Source organism: Malaclemys terrapin, chromosome 1, assembly GCF_027887155.1.
Source record: "Malaclemys terrapin pileata isolate rMalTer1 chromosome 1, rMalTer1.hap1, whole genome shotgun sequence".
NCBI classification, from domain to species: Eukaryota; Metazoa; Chordata; order Testudines; family Emydidae; genus Malaclemys; species Malaclemys terrapin.
In genome coordinates, this window is record NC_071505.1 from 93,617,648 (window position 1) to 93,644,328 (window position 26,681).

Consider the following 26,681-nt stretch of genomic DNA (forward strand, 5'->3'; position numbering starts at 1 on the left):
AGGAAACAGACAGTCGGAAAACACGGTGTTGCCCCTTTAAATCTCAAAGGGCGGGCCCGAGCTTCGCAGGATGACATCAGTGGGTTTGGCCCTGAGACTCAATGGAAACTCAATGAGAGAAGCAAGCACTCAGTGTACAGAGACTGAAGGGGCAGGCGAGAGGGAGGGAGGCACTCAGCAGGCAGAGCAGAGACAAGGAGGGAGTGCAGGGCTTGGAGCTGGGTACCGCCGCGAACACCCTGTCCCAATCCTCCTTCATCCTTCCCATCCCAGCCACCTTCCTTCCTGACAGCCACCGGAGCAGCAGCCGGACACAGACCCCTTCCAGACAGGGTAAATATTGCAAGCATCTGTCTCTATCTTGGGGTGCAAATCCGGGGGGAAAGGCAGCCCCTCTGGCTCTTTGTTTTTGCTGAGAGAGGAAGAGGAGGCTGGGGGAGGGGAGGGAGACAGGGCTGGGGGAATGTGACACGGGCAAATAAGGCAAACTGGAAGAAAGGAGGACAAAAGCTTTTTTACGGAGACAAAGCCAGGGGGGACACCCAACAGAGCCCCCTGCTCCCCACTTTTGCAGGGGCATTTTAGGGGCCCCGATTTCCCCCTTTCAGAGCTGTGAAGGGTTTTTTTTGCTCTCTGCATGTTGAAGTGGCTCTTAATTTATTATATTTTGTTGGGGGGGATTAGATCTTCGTATGTTACTAGACTGTTGTATTTGGGCTAGGGGGCAAGGGAATCTGCTCATTTCTGTTTCTTTTAATAACATCTCTCCATAATTTTAAAACATTTTGCCCTGAGTAACTGATACACCCCTTCTCGCTTTTCTGGGTGTTATTTATTTTAGGGGTGGCCATAAACCATAGTGGCAGTCCCTGCATTGTATATTTATAAAGTATTATGTCTGACAAACAGGGTGTGTTTTTGAGGTTGGGGGGGGAGTGGTGTTGAGAATCAGCTGGGAAAATCAGTATTTCCTTTTGTGCACTGAAAAGATTGGTGGGGGAGGGAGGGGAGAGAAACTGTTTATCTGGCATTATTTCGTCTTCTAAAATGAGCATAGCTAGGAATGGATAGAAAATATAACTTCTGTGTCATTTTTAATTGGCTGGTGCATTTAAAAAAAAATAAATCCAGTGTTAGAATCTGACTTAATTTAGTATTTTGCTTATGGAGAACCATGGGGTGACAAAGAATTTTTCTACCTTGTTTATTTCTTCCTCCCTTTATTATTATTTTATTTTAATGCCTGTATTTGTTGTGTTCTATCTCCCTCTTTCTTCTTTTTGTAACTGTGAAAGGGAGCCAGAGGCCAGAGGGACCTGTATTTATATTTGACATTTTGTATGCAGAGAAAAATGTCATATTTTTTTCCTATTTAAATTCTATTTTCTCTCTGCCTCTCTCCTTATCCCCCCTCCTGTTTAAGAAAAAGCTATGTAAAGCCTTTATGATCTGTGTACTAGGCAGCTTCCCCCCCCCCCCCCGCCTCCCCCCCCCCCCCCCCCATTCAGTTTCCCTTAATACCAGATTCAGCCTAGCAGCCTCCATTATGTAGTGGTCAACTCTCACTGTGTGTTTAATATTCTCTGGCCTGTGGTATCCCTGGGTACATTCGGATCTCCTAGCTATTCAGGTGGGGTGGGGGTAGTGTCATTTTTATTTATCTGTTTTATTTGTAAATGGTTTGTGTGCTTCCTGGTAGAGTCAGTGCTGACATGGAATGGGGGGGTCAGCATCTTGTGTGTGCGTATCATGTGTTTACATAATGTCCTGTGTGTATGTACATGTGTATTGTAAAATAGGATTGGAACCTATCTGTGGGTATGCAACACTGATGAGAATATAGTATTTCTAGGGTTATGTAGTGTACTGTAGGTGTATGTGTGTAATGAGGATATTAATATATTCTACACATTCACTCATGCAGAGTGCATTCTTGCTTTAAGGTTTCATGGGGAAGGGGCTGTGAATTCCTTATAGAGAACTAAATGGTTGTCCTCTGGCCCCTGGGAATACTGCTTTGATTGGAAAGCGCTGGCAGGGTGGGGGGAAGGGTGCAAAGGTGTCTTTTTATGGCAGATCTGGAGGCCAAACCAGGAAGGAAAGCATAAACTGTAGGGCGTGTGGGAGCTGGTAAATCTTCTAATCCCTGGAGCAATTCCAGGGGGTGAATGTATGTTTTGGCCCTTGGCGTGAGTTCATCCTGCTACTGTCTGTGTACCCATCTGCAGTGTACCCTCTGTGCAAGGCTCTGTTTCCAATGCAGCAGTTGGAGGGAGGGGGGGGGGGCGCATTTACAGGAGGAAATGTCCATCCTTCTTTGCTCTCCCTCCCCCGCCCTCCCCCAAGCCTCCTTGGGGGCCTCCATTCTCCCTTCTTGGATTCCCCTTTAGATACTGTTGACCCTGTTCCTTAGTCAGCGAGGGGGTTGTTGCACACTTGTGTGGGACAGTCCCTGAACTTTGCCCCTGTCTGTCCCAGGAAGTGAGGTACCACAACAGGGCATGGGCACAAACCCCTGAGCACAGCCTTTGGTGAGCTGTGGGTGTCTGAGCCTGGGAATGGAACCTGGGTCTCCTGCACAGCAGTGCGGAGCACTACCTACTAAGACATGGGGCCCAGCCTCTGCAGTGTTCGGAGGGCCTGCTGACCAGCGCTGGGACCAGAACCTGAGCAGAGCACTAACCTTTAGTGGCACCAGGCCTGGCCGAGCTCAGCCTCAATGGATGCTGGGTTCAGAGTGTCAGTGTCCTTAATGCAGCTTGTGCCTTTGCTCCTATACTGGAGCAGGAGGGTGAGTCAGGTGTACGTACATGTGGTTGTAGTCTCAGAATAGCAGGCAGCGGATAAAACCGAGGCTGGTGCTGTGCCCTTGCGCAGGCACACCTGCCTCACAGGTCTGTTCCCAGGGCTGTGCCTATTCCTCATTCTGCAGAAGTTTTCAATAGTAATGGGGCTTTGTAGTCTCTAAGCATAAAGAAGTCCCGGCACCTAGGTAAATATCAGGCAAGGGGACTCCATCTCTTGGTGTTTGCATGTGGCTTCTAGTGGCCACACTCTGCTTTCAGGATTTGAGATGCCTCCTGAATGCCTTGGTGGGATAATTTTTCCTGTGTGTCTATGCAGCCCGTCTGTTCCTCTTTCTGTAATCCCATCTCCCGGGGTGGGAGAAACAGCTCTGGATTGGGGTTTATGGTGTGCCCAGAACCCCTGTCACTGGCATTATTTTTGTCTCTGCCAGAGAAGGAGACATTCCCCTCTCGAAGATGCTTCCCATGCGCTGCGCCCCAGCAAGGGAAAGTTCCTCTTACCTTGTTCTGAACATCTGACTCATTGCCTCCCTTTCCAAGGTGCCCATCCCCAATTCACCCAGAGTCTGCATTCTGTACACTAATAATATGGCATTACATCAACTAACTGTACAGCAGAATCCTCTAAAAGGAGCCACGTTCTCTCCTCCCCTCCTTTAGACAGAGCCACATTACTTGAACAGGGGAAAGCTCGAGGTGGTGGCCATCCAGGGTGACATTGCCGGGGAGCCTCCAGAACTCCATTTGGCGAAGGCCTGCGCAAAGAGATGGGTCCTGCAGTGCACCCTAAAGGTGGTAAGGCTCAGGCTGGATCTCTGGTGGGAATGAATGCCATGGTTGTGGGCCTTCCACCCAGAGCGAAGTATAAGGAAAGTGACTGACTAGGTTGAGTGTGTCCTGCTGTGCATTTATAGGGGTAGCAGGTAAGAGCCTTGTGTTCCTAGACCATGCAAAGGTGGGGGGGAGAGGAGGGAGCAGTAAAGGACACCCACTGTGGCGTATTGTAGTGCAGACAGAGGGACCCAGTAGGGCAATGGAGGCTGCAGTCTATCGTAGAAATGCCCTGAAATAAGAAAATAATGCATAGATTGACTTCATTTTAATGGAACATTTTATTTATTTATTTATCTGTTTGTTTGTTTGTTTGTTTTTTCCTCCTTCCCCAGCCCCCTATGGAACAGCTTGCTAGTAACAGTGGGTCGGTCTCTTGGAGCTGTAGGTTCCAAAGTACACCTGTCACAGGGGTGCTGGTCCCATTCCTTGCACAGCTTGGACTCCTTGCTATGGGATTCGTACCTAGCCAGCTTGGTCTCTGATGCTGCAGACCAGAACTCTTCCAGGTTCAGGTTACTTTAGGCTGCCATGTGTGAGGCTGGTCCTGGTGCTAATGGTGCTTCTCTGGGGCCTCTCTCCACACCATTAAACCCTCCAGTGGTCTTCCCCCTCCACCCCTTTCACATATCTGAAGAAATGATGGAGCAGGGATTCACTCTGATTCTCCCACATGGCTGTGCAGATCGCTAAAGTGAACAGGTTTGGGTCTTGTCCCTGCAGCATTCCTGGCTCTGCTGGCCTTGGACAGCCAACTGGCTGGGACAGGAAATGGATCCCAGTTTTCCTATGTGGCAATTCAGAAGACTAAACCCTAGGACACCAAGCCGGACCCCCTGCAGAACTTGCAGCCCTGGGGAAAGGGACCTGCCAGTAAATTCCAGATCTCCTGTGCAGTCACATGTGGGGTACTGATTAAGTTCCTGTTTCTGTTCTGACTCTGCATTTCCTTTGCTTCCTCCACAGTGTGACTGAACCATGGAGCTCCGAGTGGGGAACAAGTATCGGCTGGGCCGAAAGATTGGCAGTGGTTCCTTTGGAGACATTTACCTGGGTGAGTCTCTGTGTTGGCCCTTCTAGTTGTCAGGATGTATCTTCTAAACTCCGGGATGTTTCTTCCCCACTAATGGGGCAAAGCTGGCTTGTGAGGGGAAGGATTCTGAGGGTGATCCTCAAGGATTATGATGCAGATGCTGGCTGCTTCTTTGGCCTTCCCTGCTGCTGGCGGTCTCCTTAAGTGAGGATGCTGAGATGTGCAAGAGCCAGTTCGGGCCAGGGAGTGGTGAAAGGAACTGGGTCTCTGGCCAAACTGGTTATGAAGTGGACTGTAGCGATTGTGTTTGTCAGACTCCCATCCTGTCCCCTTCTCTCGCAAGTTTGTGTGTGTTAACCTGTGGGGATTATTAGTTGTGGAAGCGGTGGTTTGGCGAAGGGACGGTCTGTTACACCAGGACAGAGAGGCTGTCCTGGTAAAATCTCTTTAGTGGAGGTTTGCTGGTTCCATGTTGAGTAGAAAGATACTTATAACCTCAGTCGTCAGATGGGGTATCTGAGCACAGAGCTGTTCAGGGCCGTGGGGAAGACCTCCAAGCGGTGGTATGATTCCCGCTGTTGCGTCACTCAGGGACAAAGGCAGGGAGGGGTACCAAGATGAAGAGAGACCCTCCAATACTAGCTTACGTCTTGTCTATTCCTCTCCCAAACTCGTATGCTGCCCCCTAATCCACTTCTGTTTTTAGTGGCCCAAACAATAGGGATTTGCTTGCGAGTCTATTCCACAGTCTAATAAAGCCCCTCTGATAAAGATATAACTTCTTGAGAATTGCCATAATTTACCCTTCGCTAAGTTTTTCCCTCATTACTTCTAGTTACAGACTCTTAAGAGACCTGAACAATTCCCCTCCCACTTGATATTTACACCCTTCAGATACTTGTAGGTGATTATCATACATTCCCTTGATTGTCATGTTGCCAGGTGATACATGTTTAGCTCTTTCCAGCTTTCCTCATAAATCAGTCCACCCAGCCACTCGTTGTTGTTGTTGCTCTTTTGTGAATTCCCTCCATTTTGTTGACCTGCTGAGATGCCCAGAAGCCAGTGCAGTATTCTAGATGTGGTCAAGCAAAGGGCTCTCCTTGTGAGTGCTCTGTAATGTGATGCCTCTGCATAGAGGGCTTCCTTGGCTTTCCCACCACCACTACCGTATCACATTGCAAACTCCTCTCTAACTTGCTGTCAGCTATCACCACAGGATCTCTGTCAGCTTTACTGCTCCTCTGTTCCTCCTGTTAAACATTGCTTTCAGATTCTTTTTCCAAGATGAATGTTTTTATTTTCTGCCCATGTTTCTAGTCCCTTTTTTTTTATTATTTCTCTGTCCTCATGGGTTTTTGCAACTCCTCCATGTTTAGTGTCTTGTGAATATCATGAATGGCTATTTACTGCCTTTGCCCAGGTCTCTAATAAAGATGATGGGTAAAAGCAGAGTGAGGTTCCCTGCTGTATCCCCCTGGACACTACCTCCACCTCAATATATGGCTGTATGTCATTTGTTTATGGTCCTCTAGTTAGCTGCCAACTCAAGTGACAGTGTTTGTAACCAAGTGAAGCAGGGAACAAGGGGCAATAATACCTTTTGCCTTCAAGCATGTTACACAGCCTAAACCTCCCTTTTGAGGTAGGTAAGTGCTTCCTGCAAGTAGATCAGGAGCGTGTGTGTATATGGGTGAGGAGAATGGCAATACAGAGAGGCAATGGTTCTGATCCTTCACTCCCTTGGAGTTCGTGTAGTCACCTGCACCTGTGCAGAGTGGGTGTAAAACATTCTGGAATTGTTGCACACCCACTTTGCAAGGTGTAAGTGACTAACATAAGAACAGCCATACTGGGTCATACCAATGGTCCATCTAGCCCAGTATCCTGTCTTCCACCAGTGCCAGATGCGTCGGAGGGAATGAACAGGGCAATTATTGAGTGATCCATCCCCTGTTGTCCCCTCCCAGTTTCTGGCAGTCGGAGGCTTAGGGACGCCCAGAGTATGGGGTTGCATCCTTGACCATCTTGGCTAATAGCCATTGATGGTCCTTTCCTCCATGAACATACCTAATTCTTTTGAGCCCTGTTATACTTTGGCCTTCACAGTATCCCTGGCAATAAGTTCCACAGCTTAACTGTGCGTTGTGTGAAGTACGTCCTTTTGTTTGTTTTTAAGCCTGCTGCCTGTTCATTTTGTTGGGTAACTCCTGGTTCTTGTGTTATGTGACAGGATAAATAACACTTCCCTATTCTCTACACCAGGGGTTCTCAAACTTCATTGTGCCGTGACCCCTTTCTGACAACAAAAATTATTACAAGATCCCAGGATGGGGGGATGAAGCCTGAGCCCGCCCAAGCCCTGCTGCCCTGGGCCGGGGGGCCAAAACCAAACCCCAAGGGCTTCAGTCTTTCGGATTCAGGGCTGTAACCTGAGCCCCGCGGCCCAGGGCTGAAACTGAAGCCTGAGCACTGCCATACAGGGCTGAAACCCATGGGCTTTGGCCCCGGGCAGTGGGACTCGGGCTTCGGCTTCAGCCCTGGGCCCCAGCAAGTCTAACACCAGCCTTGGCGAACCCCTTAAAATGGGGTCATGACCCCCTTTGGGGTCCCCACCCATAGTTTGAGAACGGACCTACACCATTCATGATTTTATAGACCTCTGTAATACCTCCTTAGATGTCTCTTCTCCAAGCTGGACAGTCCCAGGCTTTTTAATCTCTCCACATATGGAAGCTGTTCCATAGCCTTAATCATTTTTGTTACCCTTCTCTGAACCTTTTCCATTTCTAATATCTTTTTTGAGAATGGATGACCAGAACTGCACGCAGTATTCAAGGGGTGGGCGAACCATGGATTGAAATATTGGCATTATGATACTTTGTCTTATTACCTATCCCTTTCTTAATGGTTCGGAACATCTTGTTAGTTTTTTTTTTTTTTTTCTCCTTCTTCTTTTTGACTGCTGCTGCACATTGAGCAGATGTGGATAGTCACTGAAAACAATACTCCAAGATCTCTGTCCTGAGTGGTAACAGCTGAGCAAAGCAGTGGAGGCTGTGATGCCCTGTCTTGATAGGCAAAAGGGGTATGGTTTTTTAAATTGTTTTTCACTCAATCAAGTTGCTTTAACACAAAGCCGTGTTAGCTGGCTATGTTGGAGCCTAGGTGGTCCCTCCAGTTGGGGTCAGGTATGCTGTAGGGTAGAGTAGTGTGGGTGGAGGAAGCTTACCCAGCCTCTCTCTCTCTCTCCCTAGTGAATCTCTCTGTTCACGGATCTGTCAGTGCTGCACGAGATTTGCCTAATATTTCTCTTTTGAGGCTTGGAGATAGAGGGAATGAAGTGAAACAAATAAACGTTTTTGTCTTGGTGTGAGATGAGGAACCTGGGTTTGTACAGCTAAACTCCTGACCCCTCCTCTTTCACCTGACCCCACGTGCAGCAGTGTGTTTTCCCCTAAGCAATGGTGCTGTGGGAAATACATTTCATGGATATTTTTTTTGGAAGAGGGGAAATATTAATTTTTTTTTTCTCTTGCACATACATATATCTTAAACTGAGTGATTTCAAATGGTGGTGTCCCCTCCCCCATCTTGAGGATGTGGGGAACAGCACCACATTGGCTGGAGATGGCCCAGACGATCCAGTAGGCCTTAACTATTTTCCATGGTTCTGTAAGTCAGTGGGGGTGTAAACATTTGTGCAGAATGTGCAGTTTGCTTTATAATGGGCTTGATGAGGAAGTGGTTTTGATTGGATGAGTCAGAAGTGAGCTGCATTAGCAGAACTGGGGTGGGGGGCCCAGGACTGGAATACGGGAGCTATCGCAAGTCAGAAGTGAGATGTATTGGCAAAGCTGACTGTGGTGGTGGTGAAGGGACTGGATTGCTTCAGAGAGGAACCATAGAAAGGAATATGAGCTGAGGATTGACTGGCAGGCAAAGCATGCTGGGACGCTGGTGGTGTGTGCTTGGACAGTTCCTGGTTGCATGCCCCTCCCTCACATGGAGGGAGTTCCCTTTGTTTCCCGGCCTGTTAACTCTCTCTTGCCCTAGCTGACTTCTCCCATCTGTTCAGCGGCCATCCTTTCTTCCCTCACTAAGCTGGCAGGAAAGAAGGTGGTGGAAGGGGAAGGATGTGGGGAGAGGGAAGAACGTGGCTAATAAACACCATCCTCAGTGTGCATTGTGTGTTGGTTCTTTACATCTGTTACTTCTCTAAAAGGACCCCTTGTGGAGAATGTCTCCTTGTTCTGCAGGTAATGTCTTCCCCCCTCCCTGCCCCATTTAAAAAGCTCAAGACGAATGAATTCTGAATTCAGACAGCCCTTACAGCTGAGCGAGACTGGGGGTGGATGTTACCAGGGCCGGCTCTAGGATTTTTGCCGCCCAAAGCAAAAACAATTTTGGCCGCCCCCCCCCTTATTTAATTGCCCCGCCTCAACTCCGCCCCTTCCCCAAATCCTCAGCCCTGCCTCCTCCTCCCCCCAGGCTCTCAAGCCTGGGAGGGAGGGAGGGGAGAAGCTGCGCCCGCTCCGCAGCCACTCGGAGTCTTTCCCCCCCCCGGTTTGAGAGCCTGGGAGGGAGGGGGAGACCCCGAGCCGCCTCGGCGCGCAAAACAGCTGATTCGCGCGCTGCTGCTCCCCCTCCCTCCCAGGTTTGAGAGCCTGGAGGGAGGGTGAGTAGCCGCACGTGAATCAGCTGTTTCGTGCCGTGGCAGCAGCAGCGGAGGTGAGCTAGGGTGACCGGGGCACATTTTTAGGGGCGGCATTCTGGCGCTGGCCATGCCAACCCTAAAAATGTGCCGTTCCAAGCACCAGCTTGTTTTGCTGGTGCCTAGAGCCGGCTCTGGATGTTACGTAGGATTGTGGATAATTCCTAAATCTCTCCAATGGCTGAAGCTAGAAGTATACACTGCACATTTGTGTCTAAACACAATCTTCTCATCCTCTGAGATCTAGGAGCAACCTCTAGGGAAGGAGGAGAATCAGAGATGTCTGCAACTTCCACAAGTCTATCAGATAGTAAAAGAGGGTGCATAGTTAATGCATGGAGCAAAGAGCCAGGAACTCCTGAATTCTTCCCCTGGGTCTCTAGCGTTGAGCAAGTCATGTAGCGCCTCCATGTCTGCGTCTGTGAAAGGATATGCACCCGCTTCAGCAGCGTGGCAGTGAGGATTATCGGCTGATGCCTACAGAGTGCTATGAAGATGTACAGGGCTCTGAGTGAAAAGTGTTTAATCAGTCACCCTGATCAGTAAAGGATTATTCCCTGCTTTGCTTTCCAATGTTTTGTCCAGTCTAGTTCTAAAATGCCCCAAGCAGTGAGGCTGCTTCTACTTCCCATGGGAGACTGACACCTTTGCAGCAGTCTTTGGAAAACACTGGGCCTGAAGGCCGGGTTTGGCCCTCTTGAGATGTTTGCCTATCTGGCATATCCAGGTTTTGCAGAATCTAAGCTATCCTGATTTTTTTTTTTTTTTTCTTCTTTTAATGTCCGCATTAACTTTCATGGCTCGTTGTGTTAGTGGGTGGAGTTGGGAGGGTACAGGGAGTTGCTGCAGGGAATGAAATGGAGAGGAATGAAAGGAAGAGAGTCAAAGTGAAGGCAGAGAGAGACAAATTGGAAATAGCCCTGAGTGTTTTCCCATTGGGTAATAATGAACCTGCCACTAACTGAACTGAACAAGCAATGACTAACTAAAACCTTAAACCTGGTCTACCCTAGGAAATTAGGTTGGTATAACTACATCGCTCAGGGGTGTGAAACATCCACACCCTGAGTGATGCAGCTACATCCACCTAACCTCTTAGACAGTGCTAAGTTGATGGGAGAATTCTCCTGTTGACCTACCTACTGCCTCTCGGGGAGGTGGAGTACCTACCCCATGGGATGATCCCTCCCATCAGCGTAGGAAATGTCTTCACTGAAGCGCTGCAGGGCTACAGCTGCACTGCTGCAGTGTTTTAAGGGTAGACAAGGCCTTAGTGACTATGTAAGGGCTATGCTGTAACCTTGATCTTTGAGCAAACTCCCCACTGATATTAGGAGGAGGGGTTCGGTTGTGAAGTATAGGGAATACATGGGCCTAAATTTACATCTGGCTCACAGACCATAATTTAAACATGGAATTTGTCTGTGTCCAAAAATGACCCTTGGCCGAATGAATCTCAAGAAGGCCTTTCCTCCAACCCCCCCAACCCCAGATACTGAGTAAAAATATTTCTTAATTTCATCCTGTTGATCCTATTTCCACTCCCTCAGAGCACCATAAATAATTCCTCACTCTCCTTGGTGTTTACAGCCTTCAGATATTTGCAGGCTGTTGTCATGTCCCATGCTTCCTCCCCACCCTGCTTAGTTGTCTCTTGGACAAGAGATATGTATTTAGCTCTTTTTAATTGTTCTTCATAAATCTGTCCCTCCAGGCCCCTAATAACTTTTGTCTCTCTCACAAATTCCTACCAACTTGTCTGTCTCAGCTCTGATACTGTAGTGTCTCAGCAACACCTTTTTTCTAACAGGCTGCCTCAAGTTAATCTGTGTTCTCCAGAACTGCCCCAAAGGGAATGGACTCTGGAGGCATTTGCTTTATCTTGTGGATCTAGGATGGGAGAGGAAATCAAGTGGTGCTTTTTTCTCTTTTGACCATTTTCCCCCTACTTGGTCCCAGTTTTGGATGAGGGGTCGCAACTGGTGGATGGATAGATAGAAGGTGCTCTTTCTGTGTCCCTCACCAGGGACTCTGTATTTCCTAAAGCCTGGAGTGGAAGGCAAGAATTAATTTTATCTGCCAAGACTAGCTTTAAGGCCAGGGTTTTGTTGGGTTTTGTTGTTGTTTGGGTTTTTTTGCTATCTTGTCCATGTCTCTTCTATTCCCATGGCTGAATAAATTCGCCCTACCATCCCTTTCCTTCCCACTCCATCTTCTGGTTAGTACACATATTCTGGGATAAAGAACAGGAGTACTTGTGGCACCTTAGAGACTAGTCTCTAAGGTGCCACAAGTACTCCTGTTCTTTTTGCGGATACAGACTAACACGGCTGCTACTCTGAAACCTGTCATATTCTGGGATGGTTCCTAGGGCGACGGTTTTGACTGCCAGTCACCTGTGCAACCAGCAGTTAGTCTGCGTGAACCTTAGTAGTCCCTAATTCCAGTGGGGGAGGTTAGGATTAGAGAGAGGTCTGGGGTGTCGTTCTTGTGGCCTATGCACAGATCTTTCTGTTCTTGCCGTTTTAGGATGGCAGGAAACAAATAGAACCCCATCTCTGTTAATATGTGGAAGGGATGGAATGTCCCTCCTCCCTCTCCCCTTCAGTCCTCCTCCCACAGCCAACAGAAAATCCATCTCAGCTGATGGCCCTGTGTACTGCTCAGCAAGATTCCTGTATTCTGTGGCAGCTACCTTCAGTTTTAAAAATATAGGTTTTTTTTAATTATTTACATCAGAGATCTAGAAATACCCTGAGTACAGGAGTCCCTGTGTGGTTTATTTTACTATTGCATTCCGTTTATTTCTTCACACTTATGAAATTGGATTGGTGAACAATAATTGCACTGTAGGGTGTGTGTGTGTGTGTGTGTGTGTGTTGTCACCTGGTGGGCAGTTTGGAATGTTGGGATATGCACATTAGTTGGATGTTTAACTATTTCAGTGTCCATTGTTTTAGCCATGTTGACCTATGCATTGTCACTGTAGACTTAACCTGGTGATACAGTGAGGCAGTTTGCACTTCTTAGAACTGTTGTTTCAGGCTGTCTGCAGAGTCTGCACTGGCTTCCGTTTATTTTGCCACTTCAAGATTTTCTTTGCAAACATAAGAGCTAGACACTGCATGTGTGATTTTTAAAATGAAAGTTTAAATTGTGGTGCACAATCCTGTGTCAAAGGGTAGATTCCAGGACAAATTCTGCAGTGGTGGCAGCATGGGAATTGCATAAACCTCATCATGGGTGTCTCACTTAATTCCAAGCACGTTTCTAATCTTCATTTTGCCCTCTTTTCCTGTGCCAGGTGCCAATATTGCCACTGGGGAAGAAGTTGCCATCAAATTGGAATGTGTCAAAACCAAGCACCCCCAGCTCCACATCGAGAGCAAGTTCTACAAGATGATGCAGGGAGGAGGTGAGTTCAGGGAGGTTGCCATACCTGGTGAGAGTAAAAGTAGAAATTGTTCCAGGGCATTTTGGGGAGGAGGGAGAGAAATTACTGCTGGGTACCTTAGAGTTGGATATGTCCTTCTCAGCAAGGAATACTCTGGGGAGTGGGGAATCACTGTGGATGTCTCTTGTCTATCTCTCATTCGTGGGGTTGGTCTCTCTTTCTGCAGTGGGTATTCCTTCCATTAAGTGGTGTGGGGCAGAGGGTGACTATAATGTGATGGTGATGGAGCTCCTGGGACCCAGCCTGGAGGATCTCTTCAATTTCTGCTCCCGCAAGTTCAGTCTCAAGACTGTTCTGCTCCTGGCAGACCAGATGGTGAGTTTCTTCTAAAGGTGTCAGCACCTCAGCTCCATCCCCATACCTTACCTTTGGTTTTTCCCACCCCCTCCACTCAATAGCAGTTCTGAGCTGCTGTAGCCCAGACTATTTGTCTGAGTGAAGATGGAGAGGGCCTGTTCAAGTGGCTTCCAGGGTGTTTGCTCCTGAAGAGGCTGGGGAACCAGGCCACCCACTAACAGGAGTTGCCAGACTGGATCAAACCCAAGGTCCATGTAGCTGAGTATCCTGCCTCTGACAGTGGTCAGCACCAAAAGTCCCAGAGGAAGGTTAAGACCCCCCAAATAGGCAGATGTGGGATAATCTGTGCCCATCCCCTCCCAGTTAGGGCTCATCCTGGTCTTGAATACTTAAAGATTGGCTCAACGCCCTGAAGCTTAATATCCCTGCCAAACTCTCTTCCCTTCCCTCCCTGGAGTGTTAATGGTGACTTCCCCTCTGAGGAAGAGGGGGGAGCGTTGGTGGGAATGGATGTGTTCCCTGTTCCTCTGCTTCTCAGTTCCCATGAGTTGGGGAGAAGAGTCCTTTCTTGGGCTGTGACCCTCATTGCAGAGCACCAGAAAGCTAGCAGTTCAAGCCCACTCCCATGGCTCATACTTGCCAGGCCCATCTGCCCAGGCTCTCTTTTAAGGGTGGGGGTTATAACTCCTAAAACCATAACAAGCTTCCTTCCCACTTCTCCTGCTGTGTTCCTCCTCCCCCTCCAGATCAGCCGTATCGAGTACATTCATTCCAAGAACTTCATCCACCGGGATGTGAAGCCAGACAATTTCCTCATGGGGCTTGGCAAGAAGGGCAACCTGGTGTACATCATCGACTTTGGCCTGGCCAAGAAATACCGAGACGCCCGGACCCACCAGCACATCCCCTACCGGGAAAACAAGAACCTGACTGGCACGGCCCGCTACGCCTCCATCAACACCCACTTGGGAATTGGTGAGCCTACTGTGGCATATGTGTGTGTGTCTGTGGGGATTCTGCGTGTCTGTTCGTGTGTACCATGAGCTGTGGATTGCAATATTGTGGGAGGGGTAGCAGGTGCCATAGTGAAGGTTGCATAGTGGTTTCCTTCCTAATCCCTGGATTTCAGTTGCTCATAACTAAGGCTACGTTTTAGTTATGGGTATTTTTAGTAAAATTCATGGACAGGTCACGGGCAGTAAACCAAAATTTACGGCCCGTGACCTGTCCATGACTTGTACTATATACCCCTGACTAAAACTTGGGTGCTTGGGGGAGCACAGGACCCCTGCTGCTGGGGTGGGGAGGTGTTAGGGGGTGGTGGTGCGTGGCCCAGGACCCCTGCTGAAGGTCTGGAAGGCTCCCTACCCAGCTCCGTGTGGCTCCCGGAAGCAGCCAGCAAGTCCTTGCAGCTCCTAAGGAGAGGTGTGGCCACGGGGGTTCCATGCACTGCCCCCATCCCGAGCACCCGCTCTGCAGCTCCCATTGGCTAAGAACCGCAGCCAGTGGGAACTGTGGGGGCGGTGTCTGCAGGCAGAGACAACGCACTGAGCCGCCTTGCCGAACCTCCGCCTAGGAGCCAACAGACATGTTGCCGCTTCCGGGGAGCCCCGCTGAGATAAGCGCCACCCAGAGCCCTCACCCCCCTCCCGCACACCAACCCCCTGCCTCAGCCCAAACTCCTGCTGCTGGTGGTGGGAGAGGGGTGCGGTGGCTTGATACTGCCCCAGCAGCGGTGGTGCGGCTGTCCCCGGGGGCTGCCCAAGCTGCTCAGGTGGCCCCTGGAAAGTCATGGAATCTGACTTCTGTGACCTCCATGACAGACTCGCAGCCTTAGTCATAACTTTGTTAGTCAATAGCAGAGTGAAATTTACATAATTCTCTGACAGTTTCACAGCTGCCTTTGGAGTTCTGAATACCCACAATAAAAATGATCAGACTCTTGATAACTATGCTGCTGCTTGGCAAAGCTGTGAGCAACAGAAGCTTTGAAGTTATCTGTCGGCTACATTTGATTCACATTTGGAAGGTTTTCTCTAGATTCTTATGGGCTAAGAACTTAAATCCTCCAGAAACTGGTGGCTTGGGCCCCCAAAGTCACCTGGGAAAACTTTCCCCTCTCCACTGGCACTGATGATTTTCTAGAAGCCATAAAGTCTGGACCTATTCTGCAGAAATAGAGCAGATTCTGATTGCCTTCATCTTTGATAATATGTAGCTGCAGCCTGTGGAGGCTATGTATCAAAACAGGGAGCACTACCATAGCTGGGAGTCGGAAGGTCTCTCCTGGCCTCCGCTCTGTATTAAAAATATAGCCAGCCTGGTAGAACCCTATGGACCATATTTTGGCCACGTGTGTGTGCGTGTGTGTGTGTGCATACATACATACAAATTGAAGTTCAGTGTGCTGCTTGCTCAGGGTTCCCACAACCAGGGTGACTGCCACATTGGGATTACTTCATATGTGCTTCACCTACTGTGTCTATCAGGCACTGGGTTTTTGGGCTGCTCTGTCAGACCTGAGTGAGTGAAGGACTAATATGTCTGTTTTGCTTGTTTAATTTTCCACCATAGTCTTAAATCTTTAGCCTTTGATTCTGGAGTCTAGCTTGCCTATCACGCTGAATTTTTAGATCTTGTTTGCTCTTCAAAGGGAAGATTGCATATGCTATAAACTTGTAACTCTCACACAGCACTCTGCACAAAAATGTTGAAGCTGAAAACACTAATCCTTGCAACAACTCCCAGAATCACTGTCCATTTTACAAGTGGAGTTGCAGAGAGGGTAAGTGACGTGCCCAAGGCTGCCTGGGAAGTTGGTGTCAGAACAACAATCAAAAGTATGCACTTCCTGGCTCCCAGTGCTGCGCCCAGCCCATGAGACCTCTCCACTGGACAACTGACATATGTGTTTGAGTTAACAGAGAACCTTCACTCTGAATTTTGACTTTCAGTTACTAACTACTCGGTCTTACCATTGCCTTCATGCAGTTGAGAGGCAAAGGAGGAACCCTTGAGTGGAATAGCAATCAAATGAGAGCCTTATATTTGACTCTGCAAGCTAAGGATTGTACATTCCAGAGTCTGGAAGGAGTGCAATTCCCCCACCCCCCTTTCCCAGAGACTGGGGGGAGAGATCTGGGAGGTTTTCCACAGTTACCAGGGGAGTCATTTGACTATGTGGCCCTTGGTTTATACATTCCAATCAATTTTCACATGCTCTGGGGATGAGAATCCCCTGTGCCCGTCAGAGCATGTAAAGTCTGAAATAGACACCCGGGGTGCCCAGGAGACTGACACAGAAGGGGCCTAGCATATTCTGTCTGAATAGTGAGTATGGGAAGCATGAGGGTAATAACTCTTCCCGCCGCCACCCTAAATTCCTTTTATAGATGACATCAGAATGGGCCCTGTTTTTCTGCTGGTCCTGCCCCGGCACTATTTCCAGTTTCATGCGCTATTAAAGACATTAGTTCTGGGCTGTGCAACCTCAGAGTTCACAAAATCTGATATGAATGTGTAATCAGAACAACATAATTTGGTGAGGAATGAACAGGGGTTGGGGGAGTCTGGCTCCCTTCCCAAGGATTATCCCAGTCACAAACTAATGGAAATAGCATGGCTTTTGGAAGGGTCAGGTGGGTAGCCGTGTGCTGAGAATCAGGGAGCCTCTGTGGCTGCAGGGAAGCAGGTCAGCTCATGAATCTTATCCAGTGGAAGTCCTAAATAGCCTCCCTCCGCTCAGGCACCTGGTCCCCATGCAGTTTGCCTCCCTGCTGTCAGTTCCAGACCCAGCCTTTGTCTGGGCACCATCTCGGGGGAGGGAAGGAGTGACTAGGAGCCTATGTCTGTGAGGGGGAGGAAATTGGCATGGAAGTAGGATAGCAATCTTAGAAATGGGAACGGAAAGAATATTTCATTGCAAGGTACAGATTGGCTTTGGGGGCTTTCCAGAGGTGTGAGTCAGAGGTTATTTTGTAGAGAGGAAGAGGATCAGTAGGTTGGAGAGTGTGTGGATGCTGTTCCAGGTGTCCAAGGGGAAGACTGAGGAGCTGAAGATGAGTAAAACACAGAGAGAAAGTGTGATGTAGTAAGCTAAACACAGGCCTGGGAACCAGGAACTCCTGAGTTCTAATCCCACCGCTGACACTGATTCACTCGGAGACCATGAGTAAATCCTTCTCTTCCCCTGCTTCCTGCCTGTAAAATGGAGATGTGATTTTCCTACCTCCCAGGGATCTTGTGAGGCTAAAGTGACTATTGTAAACTCTAAAAGTGTGCATGCGAAGAAATGTTCCTGAGTGTACATGTCCTCAGTCTTTTAGGATGCATGCGGATATTGTGAAGGTTGAAGCTGTCTTGTGTTGTCAGACTCCAATGGAGTTAAAGTTGAGAGTACTTGTCAGTTTAGGGTGATATACATTATAGGGCTCTTGTAATTATCCCACAACCAAGAGTTATAAACCTAGGAACTCAGTTAAGTTACACTTAAGAAATCTAAACATGTGACGTTACTGAAATGTGGTCAGGGCACCTTGGGGCTGCCCAGTCGGGCTCTTCAGATTTCCCATGGAATTAAAACTCTCTGACATATGGTGCACAGACTATGTTTAAAGTTATATAGATGTACTTTTAAGGATTAATGGTCACTTCCCCATTATTCTTCATAACTGAAAATTTGTCCTGCTCTCTGGTGACACCGCGAAAAACAAAATCCCACCACTATGATTAAGGTGGTTTTAGTGTTTATGGATCCAAATTAAATTAAACTGATTTTTTAAAGACAAATCAGACTTTTTTTTTCATATTGCCCTCTGCCCATTTCCCCCCAATCATGGTGTCACTTCAGGGCAGGGTTAAGGGGGTGTGTGCATCTGTATAATAGATACTAGAGGTTTGCACACTTCCTTGCTTCTATAGGCCTAGCTCATTGCACTCACTGGGGACTTCTTACCACTCTCCCCCATCCTTCTCTATCTCAGGGACTCCCTGCAATTCCCTCTTATGCCAGGGCTTTATGTATCCCATTCTCTGCCCTCATGCCAGGGGCTCTGTGAACCCTCATTTATCCCTTCCCCATTACTATTTAAGTAATTCAGGAGGTCAACATTTTAAACTGTATGGGCGTAGCCGAGACTGTGGGTTGGTGGGAGGAGGTACCGATATGGTGGAAGGTGTTTTAATGGCAGCCATCAATCTGTTAGAGCTATAGACAATTTCAGAGGTGGTTGAAGCTGTCAGGTGCCAGGGTCTTCAGGTGTCCTCCATTTCATCCTTTTTATCCCCCCCACCAAAACCAACAAGATATGTCCAGTGATGCTTAGAACATTTCCTGACATTTTGGACTTGAACACTGCATCTGAACAAAAGTTAAATGCCATCAAGCTGAGCATAGGCCTCACCTCCCATGGCCACTTAAGAAAAAACCCTACAGCAAAAAAGCTACATTATTTTTAATGTGAAAGTTGCAAAGTCAAGCACTCAAAAGTTGAGAATTTCCAGTATTAAGATTACGTGTGCAACCTTAATTCAGTCCCTGGTGTGTCTGCGTTATAATACAGTCTGTAATTATATGATCACATATTAGTTTTTCCTGAGGACCCCCTCCACCCCCCATCTCATTCAGTGCACAGGGTAGATTTCCTCTGAAGAGGATTCAGGATTGTAGCGAAGGAGGCTTGGTCGGTAGTTCACCTGCTTAATTTGTTGCTGGAGTTGGAAAGTGTGCAGTAAACTAAGCTGGGAATTTCAGGAAGAGAGAGGATGGAATCATGGGCTAGGTAGTTGAATGCTACCCTGGGAAAATTAGTTCCGCCTCTGACTCCCAGTTCTATGAGATACTGGGAAAATGATTGTTAAACCAAATTTTTCACAGGTGGTCACGTGTGTTCCTCATTTTCTGAGTGCTCAACCAAAGATAGCTGAGGCCTGATTTCACTTATAGCTGTGAGCACTCTGCACTCCTGCAAAATCAATGGGAGCTGTGTTTCAAACGTAAAGTGTGAAGTACTCTGAAAAAGTTTTGGCTTTGTCACGGACTCACAGATCATGCCCACTCTTGGCCCCGTGCAGTCCGTGTGGGGTGCCCCTTTCAGTGAGACAGCCCTTCTCGGGGGTCCACTCTCTCCCGGGGTCAGGCTCCTTCACCTCCTGGAGCCGCACCTCTCTGAGCCTTAGCGCACCTGTTTCTCACTGTGGGCCTCTTCAGGGAGTCCACTCGCTCTGGACTCCCAGGGCCTCCACCCCGTGAAGGGGTTGATGCAACCCTGTTCTCTAGACTGGAGTGACTCTCAGCCAGCGTAAAACAGGAGGGTTTATTGAGAGTTGAACACAGCACAGGAAACTCTCTGGCCTCAGGCCTAGCCTCCCTCAACCCTGCACATCCCAGTCTCCCTGCATCCAGGTGGGCTCTGCCTGCTCCCCCTCTCCAGCCCAGAGTCCCCCTGCTTCCCAGCTGGGCATATGATATCACCGTCCCCAAGCCCCGCCTCTGTCCATTGTCTTCTTTCCAGGTAAACAGGGTCGTAAACTGGCCTGGACCTCCTCTCCTCGCATCTGTCCTCTGGCCCCCTCTGTCTAGAACTGGCTGGTTAGGTCACTGGGGTCCTCTCTTCACAGCCCATTGTCCTCCCACTGGCCAGAACCAGCTGCGACTCCTGAGCTGGGCCTCTGGGTCACCACGTCATCCATCACTGGGGTATCCGTTCTCCAGGTCATTGGCCGGGGTCCCAAGTTCCCTCTCCGGTCCTCTGTAACAACAACTCCCTCTCCCCTCACCTCGTTAAACCAGTAACACCCAGGGACACTGAGTCTCACCCCCTCTGCATGCAAACCATTGGAAAACCACAGGAAAAACAAACCAAGAAAATCCCCCACTTCGTCACAGTCTTATTCTTTCTCCTTCTCAGTTTCCCACTACAAAAATAGGCATAATACCATCTAATCTCACAAGAGTGTTTTGAAGATAAATAAATTAATTTTTGAGAAATACTCAGATACTATGGAGAGAACACCATAGAAATGCCCAAAAGGAAACCAATAACTTTGTATTCAGTGTAAGGTTTGAATGCTGTGTGTTCAGTAAGGCCTGGGCTGCATGTTAAATGTGGAGGATGAAAAATAAATATTGAATTGGGCAGGGGTCCTGTGCAAAAAATAGTATGTGATCATATCATTAAAGATGGTCTCCTAATGCATACTCAGAGGCCCAAATTAAAGTTGTACAGGCCTTAATTCTGACACTTCTTAATGCCCGAGAGCTTGACTTTGCAACCTTAATGTTCTTCTATTTTAGATCTTTTTAACATGTTTTGTTTTAAACAAACTGAAAAACCAGGAATTCCATCACATGAAACCATATTGACCCCCAGCTTGGCTCATCAGCAGGGTTTAGATCCACAACACAGACCTCCGCCACTTGAACTTACAGAGTAAATGGTAGCAGTAGTAGGTTCTTATCCTCTGTGTGGACCACCCACTAATGGGGGATGAGAGACACTCTGCCAGTGAGTTTCACAGCTACTTCCCGACAGCAGACCAGTGTAGAGTCTGAGGATTCCAGGGTTCGATTGCGGGTTCTGTGGGGGAGTGTGCTTCAGTGATTAGATGTTTCTGCTCCTAGCAGACTCTGTTCCCCGTTTCCCTCTCCACCCACCCTCCATTATTCACCTCACCACGTTCTAGTTGGCCCACTTTCACCTTATCTTCCTCATTACTCTCTGTGCCGGCAGCGAGAGCAATGAAAGCCTAGGAGAGGTGGTCTCCCCACTTTCAGTTTCTGTGCCTGATGCCACAGTGGTCCCCGGCTGCCAAGAGGAGCCATTGAAGGGAAAGTTCTGCTCTGCCCCAGCAGCCTAGGGGTAGGAACCTGCTCACTGCAGAGAAACTTCATAGAATTTAGCTGCCAAACTCTACCACTTCTCTACTGATCATGTGCGAACTGCAGTTATTCGGAGGCTTATAACTTGGAAAACTTGGGCAGATTGTCATGGGATGGCAAGAGGCACATCCTAGACACCAGGGTGAACATCCCCCGCCAATACCAAATTTCAGGTCCCTGCTCTGAATTATGGAGGCCCTTGAGCTTCTCAGAAAAAGCGCTTGGAAGATTGTTTTGCTCTTGTTTTAAAATAACATAAAAATGGGGGGTTTTGCCCTAAGCTCCTTCTCTGAAGTGACTGAACCATTTTTGGTTAAACTTTCCAGAAAAATTGAGCCTGAAGCAGGTGGGCAATTGGTTGTGTATTGGAAGCAACAACGAGATGGTCTCTTGTTTCCTCTTGCTTGCCCCTAACCACAGAGACCAATTAAGCAACTCCAGTCACATCTCACTCCCTGCCCATGTGCAACTCTCTTCTCCTCCTTCTTCAGAACAAAGTCGCCGTGATGACCTGGAGAGCTTGGGCTACGTGCTCATGTACTTCAACCTGGGTTCACTGCCCTGGCAGGGCCTCAAGGCTGCCACCAAGCGCCAAAAGTATGAGCGTATCAGTGAGAAGAAGATGTCAACACCCATTGAGGTGCTCTGCAAAGGGTACCCTTGTAAGTGCTGTGCGCTCCTGATGGGTACCTTCATAATACACACGTGCATGTACACTCCCTCTCTCATGCCGGAACCCTACAGAATCTGACCCCTGCTAGCAGTGGGAGGCACGGCACATGTCACCGCGGTACAGGGGGGTGGTGGGGAAGGAACCCGGCACATTGCTAATGGCAACAATTAGAAGGGATGAGAGAACCATGGCACTGCAGTCCTGGCACAGAAGTGCGACCCCTTAGAAATCCCTAGGGAGCTGGTTTTGGGTGGTCTTTGGTATTTTTGAGATGTCCCAGTTTAGAGGCAGGCTGTGATAAGAAGAAGGTTCAGGGCTCATGCTGCTGATATCTAGCGATGCTGAGGTGTGTGGATCTGTGGGGGATACTGATGCCAGTGTGCAGCCCATGCTGCTCTGGTCTGCTGTGGCCACTTACTTCCCACATGGGGCCCTGCTTCCCAAATCTCCGTTCTGCCTATTTTGTTAATGATATGTTCTCCCCTCCGGGGATCCCATACAACCTGCATGCTATCTCTGGCTTGAAAAGCAGCCAAAGAGGGGAGGCAAGCAAGGATTTCCCCCAGAGGCTGTCCTCAATGCCCAAAGCAGAGCGTTCCTTAGCGGAGAAGGCACATATTGTCTGGCTCCGTAGTGATGCCCCTCTGGTCTAAAGCAATGCTTCTGGTGGGGGCCCTAGTCCTGTGGCTGTACCTGAGGCTCACTGCAGGGAGAGTGAAGTGGGGGAATGGAGGTGCCTCGTCAGAGTGGAGTTGTGTTTAACGATCAGCCATTATCTGTGCCTCTCTCCAGCTGAGTTTTCCACGTACCTCAATTTCTGCCGCTCACTGCGGTTTGATGACAAACCCGACTACTCGTACCTGCGGCAGCTCTTCCGTAACCTCTTCCACCGCCAGGGCTTCTCCTACGACTATGTCTTCGACTGGAACATGCTCAAATTCGTGAGTGGTGCAGGCCTCTGCGACGGGCATGGTACTCCCTGGGGGGGACGGGGCAGAAGCTGTGACCGCGCTCACTGAGAGCACATTAGGTGCTCGTCCCTAGTGAGCAGTGAGCGGGACAGGCGTGCAGCATGGGGATCAGGGCTGGGGCAGGGAGTTGGGGTGTGGGAAGGGGTGCAGGCTCCAGCTGGGGTGCAGGCTCTGGGGTGGGGCTGGGGATGAGGGGTTTGGGGTGCAGGAGGGTGCTCTGGGTTGGGATTGAGGGGTTCAGAGGGAGGGAGGGGGAACAGGGCTGGGGCAGTGGGTTGGGGCATGGGGAAAGGCTCAGGGGCGCAGGCTCCAGGTGGCGCTTACCTCAAGCGGCTCCTGGAAGTAGTGGCATGTTCCTTCTCTGGCTCCTACGTGGAGGTGCGGTCAGGCGGCTCTGCGCACTGTCCCGTCTGCAGGCACCGCCCCTGCAACTCCCATTGGAGTGCTGGAGTGGAGCCATTGGAGTGCATAGGAGCCGGAGAGGGACCAAGATGCAGCTTCTGGAAGCAGCGTGGAACGGCCCCCGACTTTGCGCCCTGGCTGGTGCCCCGGAGTGGGGCAAGTCCCAGACCCCCGCTCCCCAGCAGGAGCTTGAGGGACGGCTTAAAACAGCTGGCGGGCTGGATGCAGCCCACGGGCCATAGTTTGCCCACCCTTGACCTAGCACCTTGTAGCTGCCACTGCAGTCTAAACAATAACACACACCTCCCCCTCACTCGTTTCTTCAGGGAGGAGATCAAAGCCTCCTCCTCATGGGATGGAAGGTTCTAGAGAGATGGGATCCCCTCTGTTTCTTTGCCTAGTCCTTGGGCCAGACTTGTTTCTTGGAATGGGTGGGCACAGGGTTTTCCAGCTTGTTCTGAAGGCTGAGCCTGTTGCAATGTGGGGGTGGTGTCTGCCTTTCAGGGAGCAGCCCGAAACCCTGAGGACATGGATCGGGAGCGGCGAGAGCACGAGCGAGAAGAGAGGATGGGGCAACTCCGGGGTTCCGCCACACGGGCGCTGCCACCCGGCCCCCCTGCTGGAGCCACAGCCAACCGCCTTCGCAACGTCGCCGAGCCCATGGCCTCCACGCCCGCCTCCCGAATCCAGCAATCCGGTGAGTGGGGCGGGGAAGCCGAGGCACGTGCGAACCCAGGGTGTGTTGGGAGTGATTGGAAGCTGAGGGTGCTGAATGCATGTCTCTCATTTTCTACTTCTTTCCCTCGGACAGGAAATACGTCCCCCAGGGCGATCTCACGGGTGGACAGGGAGCGGAAGGTCAGCATGAGGTTACACAGGGGAGCTCCTGCCAACGTCTCTTCCTCCGACCTCACAGGGCGGCAAGAGGTGTCACGGATTTCAGCGTCACAGGTGAGTCCCTGCCTGTTGCACGTGGCCTCGGCCTGTCCGCATCGTGCCCCGGATCACCTGCAGTTCTGGTGACGCTAAAGGGGCCACAGGAACTGTTGAGCTGGATGGCTCCTGGGCAATAACGATTTCGGGGGAGGGGAGAACCAACAAACACATCACAGTAGAGGAATGTATAGAGCACTCTGGTTTGTCTCCTGCTTTCTCTCCAACCCTCTCTCTGGTTCTGCCTCCTCTGTCCACTCACACACACTCTCGCTTATTCCCAGACGAGCGTGCCATTTGATCACCTTGGGAAGTGAGGAGAAGATGTCCCCGGACCAGTGTTTGCTTAGGTGAGTGCTCTCCCTGATGCCCCGAGACTCTGGTGCCAGCTGTTGGCCTGAAGCCTGAGTGCCGCTGTGGTGGGTCAGGGCACTTCTCTTCTCTCTCTTATCCTGGGAGGATGCCCTTTGGTCTGGGAGTGGGATGCTTGAGCTTCATTAGCTGGGGATGGAGAGCAGCACTGTGGTGCTCTGTGGAGAAACCAATCCATATGGCTAGTTCAGCAGCAGGGCTTGGTGGTGGTGTGAGTTTTGGAAGTTCATTCCATTGCTCCTGAGGGGGTGGGAATGCTGTAGACGCCACTTCCCCATGCCTGGGGGGGGGGTTAAGACCAGAAAGCCATTTTGTTGCTTTCCAGTTCGTGCTCTCCTGATTCATCTTTGAGGCAGTGTGATAGTGCTGAGGAGGTAGGTTTGGGCTTGAGTGGGGATGTGGGAAGGGTATGCACCAGAAGAGGCAAGATATGTTTGTAGCCCTTTTTTTTTTTTTTTTTTTTTTTTTTTTAAACCAGTGCGTATATCTTTAAAGTAGATGCTCACAGGGTAGCTCTGAGGGCTTCTCTATGGGGTGGGTAGAGGGGAAAAAGAAATGGGTAATTTGAGGTACCAAGCTCTCGTCATAGGAGATGGCCAGGGGAGCCCTCCCTTCTCTAACACTCTTCCCCTCTTTTTCTTTTAGTGTCTTCACTGTATTTTTCTTTTAAAAACAAAAACAAAAAAACCCCAAAAACAACAACAACAAAAACTTTAAAAAACCCACAAAACAGTTTTTTTTTTTGGTTTGTTTTTTGCCAACACTGAGGAGATGAGCTGCCCCCCCCGTGCTGGCATGAAACGTTTCTGAGCTCGCCACCTGTGTTCCCCAACACGAGCGCCTCCGAGAAGCCGACGACGCGGGAGCCCTGCAGAAATGCCTCTGCTGCCTTTGTGCAGCTTTCCCCCCCAACCCCATCTCAGCGCACCGTCTTCCCAGCTGACTGCACCCCGCCCTCCCTTGACTCTGCTCTTTTTATTTTGTTTTTAAAACAACGTCCTGTCTCTTTTTTTAATTTTGGTTGATTTTAAGATCAAGTGGTTTCTAATCCAATTTTTTAATTCACTTTTTTTTGAGGGAGGGGTTACACTTGTTTTGCAGGAATCTCCTGGGCAGGTAGAAAATCTCTGATTCCAGCCGTGGCTGGTGGTAGAAACTGTGTTTACAAGCATTAAAAGAGATGGCTGGCAAGCTGTGAGAGGAGTCACAGGAAAGGCCTGCCACTTATTCAGGCACCTTTTTCCCCAGTGGCACCTCCGCACCATGTGGGGAGTAAGCGGAAGCACCAGGCATGTATAAATAAGACAAACGGTCCTGGCATGCCAAGGGTTTCTTTCCAGAGGGGTTGAGCAGTTGAATGGAGGAGGTGAAAGTGAAGCTGAAAGACAGGGAGACTGTAACCTGCTTCCCATACCGGGGGTGGGGTCTTTTACATCAGGCTGCACGTGATGTTAGGTTTTGTTTTAATTACTGAGGGAAAAGTGTGGGATCCGAGGAGAAGAGAGGGGTGTGCAGAAACTTGGGGGATGGTTTTCCTCTTCCAGCTCCCCCCTGCCCCAAATAAAAGATCTGATATCCCAGTGCGTATGCACAATCCCTGACCGCCTCCTTCTTCCCCCACTTTAGTTGTTTTAAATATATTTTAGGAATGCTCAAGACACCACATGGTTCTTGGGTTTTAAAATGCAATGATCACCGCTGTGACATATGGCCTCTAGCTGGCGCACTGACACTAGTGTGGAGCCGGTGGGGGTGGGGGGAGTTCGGTTTTGGTTTTATTCCTTTCTATTTAACACTGGTTTTTTTTTTTCCCTAATTTATTTACCCCTCTTACTCTCTTTTTTCTTTTTTTAATTAAAGAGCAAAACTTTTTATTACTTTGTAATTTAAAAAAACTGAAAAAAAAAAAAAACCTGAAGAACTTTGGGGGTGGGGGTGGGGGATTTTGTACTTTTTTCCTGTGTAAATATTGGACTTTTTTGAGCTTTATCGTGGTTGTTAATTTGAAGTAATAAAGTAGAAAATGATAAAGTGACTCAAGTATCTGTCCTTTCTTCTCTCCTCCCCACCGCTGTTCTGGTGATGTGATATACAGGCAGGAAGTGTCATCTTGCTGCTGGTTATGTTCCCAAGTTCCAGGAACATGTTTGATTAGAATTACTGGAAAAAAAGCACATGGCCGGAGCACCTAAAAATAAAGCTGATCTGGTCTTCAGAGTACTGGTGCAGCCAGCGCTGTGGCCTTGGTGTAGGGAGAGCTGTGAGAAATATGATTTGGGGGTCTTTTGATGCCTGGACTGGAGAAGTGTGTGTGT

At 49.2% G+C, this 26,681-nt stretch overlaps 1 protein-coding gene across 2 annotated transcripts; it reads left to right on the forward strand.

The window, feature by feature from the left end:
* The first annotated feature begins 140 nt into the window (after positions 1-140).
* Positions 141-26,314, forward strand: CSNK1E (casein kinase 1 epsilon). 2 transcript variants are annotated; one of them, XM_054031582.1, is made up of 11 exons: positions 141-333; positions 4,605-4,692; positions 12,690-12,800; positions 13,006-13,154; positions 13,883-14,111; positions 21,507-21,677; positions 22,481-22,629; positions 23,566-23,758; positions 23,873-24,012; positions 24,279-24,344; positions 25,012-26,313. In XM_054031582.1, exons 2-10 carry the CDS (start codon positions 4,617-4,619, stop codon positions 24,309-24,311), a joined length of 1,251 nt encoding a protein of 416 aa, XP_053887557.1. In that variant the 5' UTR covers positions 141-333; positions 4,605-4,616; the 3' UTR covers positions 24,312-24,344; positions 25,012-26,313. The 2 variants fall into 2 exon arrangements, with proteins under 2 accessions (XP_053887557.1, XP_053887565.1); XM_054031590.1 differs by lacking the exon at positions 141-333 and adding an exon at positions 3,489-3,602 and having other exon boundaries at positions 25,012-26,314.
* The last annotated feature ends 367 nt before the right edge of the window (positions 26,315-26,681 follow it).